This window comes from Netta rufina, assembly GCF_964035555.1.
Source record: "Netta rufina genome assembly, chromosome: Z".
In the NCBI taxonomy this organism is placed as follows: Eukaryota; Metazoa; Chordata; class Aves; order Anseriformes; family Anatidae; genus Netta; species Netta rufina.
Window position 1 is genome coordinate 21,955,521 of NC_140126.1, and position 9,898 is coordinate 21,965,418.

A 9,898-nucleotide genomic window follows, 5' to 3' on the forward strand; every position below is an offset into this window, starting at 1 on the left:
TGGGGGCTGAGAGGCTGGAGAGCAACCCTGCAGAGAGGGATCTGGGGGTTCTGTTTGACAGCAAGTTAAACAGCAAATTGGCACATTGAAGGTTCTTGTTGTTTTTTTTTTTTTTTTGACCTCTTACACAAACAGATAATCTTCACTTAATTCAGACACCTTTTATTACAGTTTGAAATTACCAACCAAACAAAAATAAACAATGAGAGCACTCCATGCAAGAAAAAAGCTGCAACATGCTGTCACTAAGGATTTGCAGGGGTTTGGAAGTATGTTTAAACAGGAATCTAGATATACACTTATTTCAGTCCAAGGATGGGTTAACACTGAAACATTTCTCTCTCCATGTCTGGCCATGGGGTCCCACTGCCCCTTTTGCACCACATCCATGCAGGGAGTTGGATCAGCACAAGAAGAAATTATTGTTCCATCAGATGACTCACATGATGAAGCTGTACTCCGGGATCCTATCATGAAATCCACCACAAGTGGTCCTCTAAAAGCTCTCCTCTTAAGGGTGCCAGAATAGTGAAAGCAGCAAGCATTTACATTTCCCCTAAAGACCCAGTTCTTCCATCAGCCCTCAGAGCAGCTTGCTGACTAAAACCTCTATGTATTTGAATAATTTATCATATGAATGAATTCATTTATGACAAACAAAGAGGTGGACCACTGGGATGCAGTAATGCCAACACAACAAAATGGAAGCTGGGGAGATTGGGGGAAATGAACCCATAATCACAGCAAGCAACACCATCTGCTCAGGCGGCGGGAGGCAGCTGTGACCATATCTGAAATACGAGAGTGCAGGGACGTATGGAGCAGCAAATAAAAAGGGCGTTGGAATAAGCAGAGCTGAGCAAGAAACAAACAACTTTCTGTGACCTGCAGAAGCATGTTTGTTACAGAATGACTGAAAACTAAATGGCAAATTTTATGTCTCATTCCAAATTTTCCAATTCAGAAAGTATGTAAGCAACATTCACGTTCCTTTTACTTCCCACTCCACTGACACTTACAAAAGTGAAGTCTTAACTCCTGCCAAGTGCTCTGCCACCCCAAGCCTGGGACCTGGGAAACTGATCAGTGTGTGTTACAGACACCCGCAGTGCAAAGGCTGAGAATACTAAAAGCCGGATCTCAAACAGTGTAAGCTGCCTTTGGTCCAGCTTACACCAGTTGCTGATCTGGTCTATAAGTGTCTTATTGCAGTAGCAGTTTGACTGATGATGGTTTGCATTCACTAAATGCTGATGAGCACTAGCTAAGTAGATATACTTCATTGTATTTGTGGTGACGAGATTGATTGTATCGAGCATTTTTAAAATCCTTCTTCCTTTAGTTGTTCTTCAAAGAAATCATTACATGCCACAGTCAAAGCTGCAACCAGAGTCATAAATTCATTAAAATCCACTTCATTGTCTTTATTGGAGTCCAGATCTTTCATAATCTTATCGACCAGAAGGGGATCATTTTGGCCCTAAAGAGAAAAAAAGTATCTTAGCTGGGCAGATCTTGAATGCATAATTACAACACACGTGATGGTGCAACCCACCAGTATGACACAAGACCAGATACTATTAAATAAAAGGGTGAGTGCAATATGCACCCAAATACTAATATACGTGAGTCATAACATTAAAAACGTAGGTCTGGGGTCCCAAAGGTATGCAGCTACAGAAACTGGAAACATTGCAGCTCTTAGAAGGAATACAGGTACTGAATGGACACTGAAATGAATCAAACAAGTTTTAGGAGCTGCTGAGCACAAGTCTAATCTGTAATGTGCAATAAGTAAATAAATAAAAATTGAAATTTCTTTGTATCATCCATAACAAATAGTACTCTGAATTTCAAGCAACTGTTTATAAATGGTCATATTATACCTCCACTCATCGCATTCAGAATATCTCTACTTCACAAACAACACATCCTATGCAGTGGGAGTAAGGACAGTCAATCTCATGAAAATAAATCAATAACCAAGATTAAAAGAAAATCCAATTCAAGAAAATGGATACAATATATTAAAAGTCCTACTGATGGTGATAGGGTCCTCAACAATCCTTACAATTTAGAGGATACAGAAAATCTGTTATGGATCAGGTCATTATTCCATAAAGTGTCAATGCTGTGTAATGAAGAACACAACAAACATGTAAAGAGATATTCGTATCAAAATACTTATCCCTGAAAGGTTTTCTTAATAACACTGTGGGACAGATAAGCAGCTCTAGTGTGTCTGTGGTTTCCCATAACAGTTTCCGCATCACAGCTGGGTATGATTTAGTTAGGCCGCCAAGAATAAAATGGACCTTGGAGCTCACCTATTGCATGACCATGGTGTCATGCCATAGTTTTGTCTGGGACAGAGTTAATTTTCTTCACAGAGACCCACACAATGCTGTAGTTTGGATTTTTGATGAAGAGAGTGTTGATAACACACCCATGTTTCAGTTATTGCAGAGCAGTGCTCACACTGAGACAAGGCCTTTTTAGCTTCATGTGCTGTTCTGCCAGCGAGGACGCTGGGGGTACACAAGGCACTGAGAGGGGACACAGCCAGGACAGCTGGCCTAAGGGAACCAGAGGGATGTCCCATGCCATATGGTATGCAAACTACTTTGTCATTTCCTGAGAGCTGGTTGCTGAATTTGAATCTTTGAATGACTTATTTCTGCTCCATTACTAAAACAAACAAACAAATAAATAAAGCCTGATCCAGCATGAGTTTTGTTACTAGTTCTGGCTGCTGCTGGCCCTTCTGTCCAAAAGCACAGCAAGCGAAGCACAAAGTGCCTGCCTTGTGGCACCTGGGAGAGAACTGGGGGCCCAGACCACCCTCTGAAAACACACTTTTCAAAAGTGAAATTTGATCTCATCTCTTTCTCTCCGTCTCTGCAAGACAGTTGTCATCTGAGAGGCTATAGCAGGATGTTTGCTGTGTAAAGAGATGCTATTCCTGAACACTTTGATAGCTGCTTATCTCACCAGTGAAACAGAAACTCAAGAAACTCAGGAGCTGCATCTTACTGAAAGGAAGTCAGTGAGCTCACTGGCGAGGAGTTCCTTGAGTTCTGCTTTACTGAGCTTGTATCTGTCTCCTTCTTTGCCAGAGTAGTGATGAAAAATCCTGATCAAGGTGTTCATAGCATCCTCCAGTGGTGTGGACATAGCAGCAAGCAGGAGAGCTGTGGGGCAAAGACGCAGAATCAGTGGCATGGCAGAGGAATCAAAGTCCTTCCTTGGGGAAAGGATGGAGAGCTAGCTGGAGGTAGAAATTGTTATCAGCACTGAGAAAATGGGCTTTCAGCTGATCCATGCTGTCAAATGCATGTGAACAAGTCTAGATTGTTATAAAAAAAAACATGTTCCTGAATTCATTAGAATTCACTTCTAAATGTAAAAAGAAAGAAAAACCTTCACTTGAGAAACTGTGCTACCATGCATCCATTTGATATAAAAGGAAACCTCTTGCACCCACAGCTGAGAACACAAGCAAGATGAAGGTACACTGCTTATTCAAAAGTTTCCTCAGGAAAATGGGATCAACTGGAAGCCACAGCCAAAGTACATTTATACAGCAGGCTCCTAACATACCTGATTCTAAGGTGGTGAGAGGAAAGTCACCAATCACAAAGAGATGCAAGGGTAGGAGCAAAAGCTTTCACTTAATTTGGAGTTGCTTGTTTGGGATGATTTTTTTTCTCCCTGTAAATTACCTGGAATAAACAACTATGAGCTAGGCACACCAGAGGGTTTGCTTCATCAAGCATGCAGTCAGAAAATAGAAAGGGAAGCACCACTAAAACTTACAAAAGATGGAAATACAATTCATTGCTGAGTAGCTGACTCAAAGAATAACTAGAATTAGAAATCAGGTGGAAGGAAACATTGTTTTGATTAAGCCCCAGGCGAGAGCTTAAAACAAAACAAAACAAAACAAACAACAATAACAAAACCAAACAAAATTCAAAGACTGGAGTTATAAAGAAAAAATATTACTGCTTACCTGCTTTACAGGCTAACTGAAGTATTTGCAAGAAAACAGATCAGAAGGTGATGGTCACCTTCTGTTCAAAACTCATGCACACACTTGTTTATCAGGCTGAGAGGGTGGATTAGAGATGGACATGTAATTGTCACAAGGATGACAGGGCTTCCGTCTCCCTCTGTATTTGCCTACCGTGTTCAACAAAAGCCGCTTGCTCTAAATAGGTCACTAAAATATTTACTAGGCAGCACAGAGGGCTGTGTGTGGAACACACAATGTATTTTTTATCATTTGACATTTTACAAAAATGCACATCTGGGATTCTGAAAGTCAAAATTAGGAAATGCTAACAATAACTAAAAGTCAGTATAAAATAACTTTCCCCCATTTAAAAAAAAAAATATATATATATATATGTATATATATTTCTAATCTCTCTGCACTTCTACAGCAGTGAGCCTAAATGCTGAGCCACTGGCAGCCCATCCTCAAGGATACTTAAGCTTCCAAAAGTAGGCTTGTAGATGAGTTTGCAACAAATTCCTTGAGTCATTTATCTTTAATGTCAGATGTTTCAATAAGCCTAAAATGTTGGCTCTTGATGAATGAAGTTTTTGCCATAGTTCACATGTCCTCTGGACAAAACCAGTTTCAGACACAGGTGCATCTGGAATTGCTCAGAGCAGTAGACTTCGTTTAATCTTTGTCAACCCAGTTGAAATGAACTGAAGAGGCAAAAGTGCTCTGAGGTCAGCATCCTGCTTTCAGCCTGTGGATCATCCACATGCTCATCTCATATCAAGCAAGAGATGCTTTTGCAGATCTTTGCCCTTTGAACAGCTGAAACAAAGCTCCTGTCAGCTTGGCTAAACAGGTTACCACATACACATCATCTCCGCACTTCTGTTTCTGAGCTCGTTCCCCGTGGAATAAAAAGTGCAGTGCAACGTCTCTTTCAGTAAGCCATATTACCTGAAGACGTCTTCCCTTGTCCCAGCCCCAGAGACATGCCAGCCCTGCTGGTGATGGCTAGGGAACACAATAAGCAGTAATTTCATCATGATAGAGCCTACTTACCACCCAAAACATCAAAAACCCATAGTTTTCATGACAGTCACATGAAATGGAAAGCTTCTTGCTCTGAGTTTACTTTGCCTCCATGAAGTTCTCCACCTGCTGCACATGTGTGCCCAGTTAAGACAAATGGACAGATAAACAGCAACAGGGTACACAGCTGTGGCTGCTTCTCACTTTTGTCCCAGCCTGCAGGACAGAGGATGAGGTAGGCAACGTTGTTGTTTCCAAAAGCCTCTAGGCACCTATAATTTTAAGTTCCACAGTAAAACTCAGCCCACACCTCCATCTGCCTCCTTTGCCTCACGATTTGACACTTCTCTCATCCACACCATTGAGAAAAACCTCCCCAACCACAGGGGTCTCATCAGTGTCTGATGGGCAAGAATTTTCTCTTGGAGAAAGGGGCACTAAACAGAAATGCTAGATCCCAGTGGTATTGGAGGTGGCTATATGTAAAGCAACAGGCTCCTTAGCTTAGAGGTCTCTGCAGACATGTACAATAATGCAGGGTGTGCTCCTTCACCTCCCATCACTGTGGTTGTGAGTACTCACTGAATTAGGAGAAGACAATGCTCAGGTTAATTTCAGAAAAGGTCCTGGTGGAAACCAGCCTGGAAATTTGATGTACGACAAGAGGGATCTACTCCCTCTTGAAGCCAGATGAGTGCTGGGGAGGAGAGGTGCCCTCCATTCATCTGCTGTATGAGGGGATGGAGATGCATATCAGCTGCAGCACAACTCTCTCAATTATATCCTAGACATATCTTGTGCCATTGCAGATGCTAAGTAAAAGCATATGGAGGGAGACTGTCTGCTATGCACTACAGCTATGTAGGGCTGTGATCTGCTAATGCCCACAGCTATTGTCCAGCAACATTACCCAATCAAAACTTAAAGTTTCTTTGTTTGCCATTTATTCAACAACATCTTCACCCACAACAAGAAAACAAAACAAAACAAAACAAACAAACAAACAAAACACTGTTGAGTCAATTCATTGGTGTAACTTCCTCCTATTTGTATATATATTACATCTATTGTCTGGTTTATTAATAATATTGCAAAATAATTATCCATGCAAGGTCTACAAGAGGTACAATTTCTGAGCAGTAAGCATAAGCTTTCAGAGCTACTATTTTCAGAACAGAATAAAGAAGCTTTTTTCTTCCATTGTCTCCAGAACATCATCTCAGTAATTTATACAGTGATATAGTCTGTGTATTCTCTCTCAATAGCTCCTTTCACTCCAGCTAATTGGGTAAGAACTTTCTACTCCATGATGGAGTATAACACAGGGAGCAGCTGCACTGAGCTTGTTTATTCAGATGTCCATTCAGTTTGCTCTGTCCATACCTGCCCTTTCTGGACAAGGAAATTCTGCTAGTGGCTCTAGTGACAGCAGAGATCTTCTAACTCCACTGATATCAGGTCCCAGAAGCTTCTACAAGAATCATGATTGTCAGTCCACTGCTTCAAAACCTTTATCCAAAACTCTGACACAATCTTTTTTTTTTTTTTTCTTTTTGTATGTATGTTATCTGGAAGCACTGAAGATAACTGAAGATGACATGACCTGAGAGCACTCCTGTATCACAGCAATACATAACTATGTGTCAACAGCCACCATTTCCCCTCTGATGCTCCCTTGCACTTTAGCATCTGCCATGGTAAGTACAGAAGCAACACTGGAGCAGGCACATGGAGCAGAACCACAGCACAATTTGAGACACGGAGGAGATTGCCTTTCTCATTTGTAACTGAATTAGCCTGTTACAACTAGTCAAGTAATGGAAGTGTTGGTGAGAAAGCACCTTGGAGGTGTCTAATCCCACCTCTTGCTCAAAGTGGAATGATCAGAGAACTAGAGAATCACAGAACAGTTAGGGTTGGAAGGGACGTCTGGGGATGATCTGGTCCAACAAGCAGGGCGACATAGAGCACTCTGCACAGGATCATGACTAGGTGAGTTCTGAGTATCTCCAGAGACATCTCTGGAGACTCCATGCAGACTCCAAGCAGACTCCATGACATCTCTTGGCAACCCGTTCCAATGCTCTGTCGCTGCTCTGTCACCCTCACAGTAAAGAAGTTAAAGCCAGGACTCACAAGGGCTGAGTAGAGGGGCAGGATCACGTAACTTGACCTGCTGGGAATGCTCTTCCTAATGCACCCCAGGACAGCATTGGCTTTCTTGGCCACCAGGGCACATTGCTGGCTCATAGTTAACTTATTGTTCACCAGGACTCCCAGGTCCCTCTCCGCAGAGCTGCTCTCCAGCAGGTCAGCCTTGAGCCTGTACTGGTGCCTGGGGTTATTCTCCCCTATGTGCAGGACCCTACACTTGCCCTTGTTGAACTTCATGAGGTTCCTCTCGGCCCAGCTCTCTGCCCTGTCCAGGTCTCTCTGAATGGCAGCACAGCCCTCTGGTGTACCACACCTCACAGTTTTGTGTCATCACCAAACATGCTGAGGGTTCATGCTGTCCCTTCATCCAGGCCATTGACATGTAAATTGAACAGTTCTGGACCCAGTACTGACCCCCCTGGGGACACCACTAGCTACAGGCCTCCAACCAGACTGCGGCACTGATCACAGCCCTCTGAGCTCTGCCATCCAGGTGGTCCTTAATGCACCTCACTGCCCACTCCCCTAACCCACAATTCCTGAGCTTACCTATGAGGATGTTGTGGGAGACAATGTCAAAAGCCTTGCTGAAGTCAAGGTAGACAACAGCCACTGCTCTCCCCTCATCTACCCAGCCAGTCCTTCAGTCACAGAAGGCTCTCAGATAGGTTAAGCACAATTTCCCCCTGGGGAATGCATGCTGACTGCTCCTGATCACCTTCTTTTCCTCCACATGTTTAAAGAAGACCTCTAGAATGAGCTGTTCCATCACCTGTCCAGGGATGGAGGCAGGGTGACTGGTCTGTAGTTCCCTAAGTCCTCCTTCTTGCCCTGTGGTGGTTTTACTGTGCTGGGCAGCTAAACACCACAACCACTCTCTCACTCCCCCTCCTTAGATGAGGAGTGGGAGAAGTAAAGCAAAGAACAACTCACAGGTTGAGATAAGGATAATTTAATTAAAGGGAACTATTAATAATAATTATTAAAGAAAGATTATGATGAACTAAACAATTTAACTAAAGGGAAATAAAAAGGGAAAGGGGAAAAGGGAGGGGGAAAGGGAAAAAAAAAAAAGGAGGAAAAAAAAAAACAAATAAAACAAATGAAGACTATGTGGAAGTGCAGAGGAAATATTATTCTTTACTCTCTACTTCCCACAAATGAGCAATGACTGACCACGTCCTTGAAGCAGGGCCTCAATGCACATAGCTGGTGTTTGGGAGGAGGACCGACATTTTCACAACGAGAGCCCACCCCTCCCCTCTTCTTCCTGTTTCCACCTTTTATTGCTGAGTGTGACATCATCTGGTATGGAATATCCCTTTGGTTGGTTTAGGTCAGCTGCCCTGGTGATGTTTCTCTTCTCACTTTTTGCCCACCCCCTAGGAGGGTTAGAGAGAGGCCCGATGCTGTGCCACTGCTGCTCAGCAGTAGACACAACACTGGTGTGATAACACTGCTGTTCCACCTACCAGTGCAGAGTATGGAGCAGAGCACTGTATGGGCTGCTGCAGGAAAGTTAACATTCCAGCCAGACCCAGTACAGAAGGCTGGCGTGACATCAGCTTTCTTCCAGACCTCAGGCACCTCCCCTGTTCTCCACAACCTCTCAAAGATCGTGGGTAGTGGCATACTGATAACATCTGCCAGCTCCCTCAATGCTTGTGAGTGCGTCCCATCTGGGCCCATGGATTTGTGGCTATAACCTGATCCTCCCCAGCCAAGAGAAAGTCTTCCTTTCTCCAGAATTTCCCTCATGTCCCAGGGGTCTGGGATTCCTCAGGGCTTGCCTTAGCAGTAAAGACTGAAGCAGAGTAGGCATCCGGTAACTCTGTGTCACAACAGCACCCTTTCATTCAGCAACAGGCTCCTTAGGCTCCTTAGGCAGTTAAGGTCACCCATGAGGACAAGTTCTGGCAATTGAATGACTTCTGCCATCTGCTTATAGAACACCTCAACCATCTCTTCATCCTGGTTTGATAGTCTATAACAGATGACCACCAGGATGTCCATTTTGTTGGCCATCCCCCTGATCCTTATCCATAGGGATACTACCTTATCATTCCCAGCCCCAGGCTCAACAACATCGAAACACTTTCTAATATAGAAAGACACACCGCTGCCCCTCCTTAGATTCCTGTCCCTGCTGAAGAGCCTGTAGACATCCATTGCAGCACTGCAGTCATGGAACTCGTCCCACCACATTTCAGTGATGGCAACTAGGTCATAGTTTGCCTGCTACACAGTGGCTTCCAGCTCCTCCTGTTTGTTGCCCATGTTTCATGCATTGGCATAGATGCACTTGAATCGCACAATCACCCTCACCCTCAATCCTGGGACTGCTCCCCCAGGCTCATCTCTATCAAGTCTAATTTTCCCCCCATCCCTCTTCATTTCCAATTTAAGCCCTCTCAATAAACCCTGCCAGTTCCTAGGCTAGAGTCCATTTCCCCCTTTGAGACAGGTGGGAAGCATTGGCAGCCGTCAGGCCAGGTGCCAAGTAAATCTCCCCATGGTCACATAAACCAAAATTCCTATGATGGCAACAGCCTCTCAGCCATGTATTAATCATCTGGGTCTTCCAGGTCTGCTCAATATTCCTCCCTACCACTGAAGGGATAGAGGAAAACACCACCTGCACACTCACTCCACCCAGTAACTGCCCCAATCCTCTGAAGTCCCTTTTGACAGCCTTTAGGTTTT

At 43.8% G+C, this 9,898-nt stretch overlaps 1 protein-coding gene across 1 annotated transcript; it reads right to left on the reverse strand.

The window, feature by feature from the left end:
- Positions 1 to 1,321: 1,321 nt before the first annotated feature.
- On the reverse strand, positions 1,322 to 3,174 carry S100Z (S100 calcium binding protein Z; the record flags this gene model as incomplete). Its single annotated transcript, XM_084304947.1, has 2 exons — positions 1,322 to 1,480; positions 3,034 to 3,174. 2 exons carry the CDS (start codon positions 3,172 to 3,174, stop codon positions 1,322 to 1,324), a joined length of 300 nt encoding a protein of 99 aa, XP_084161073.1.
- Positions 3,175 to 9,898: the final 6,724 nt, after the last annotated feature.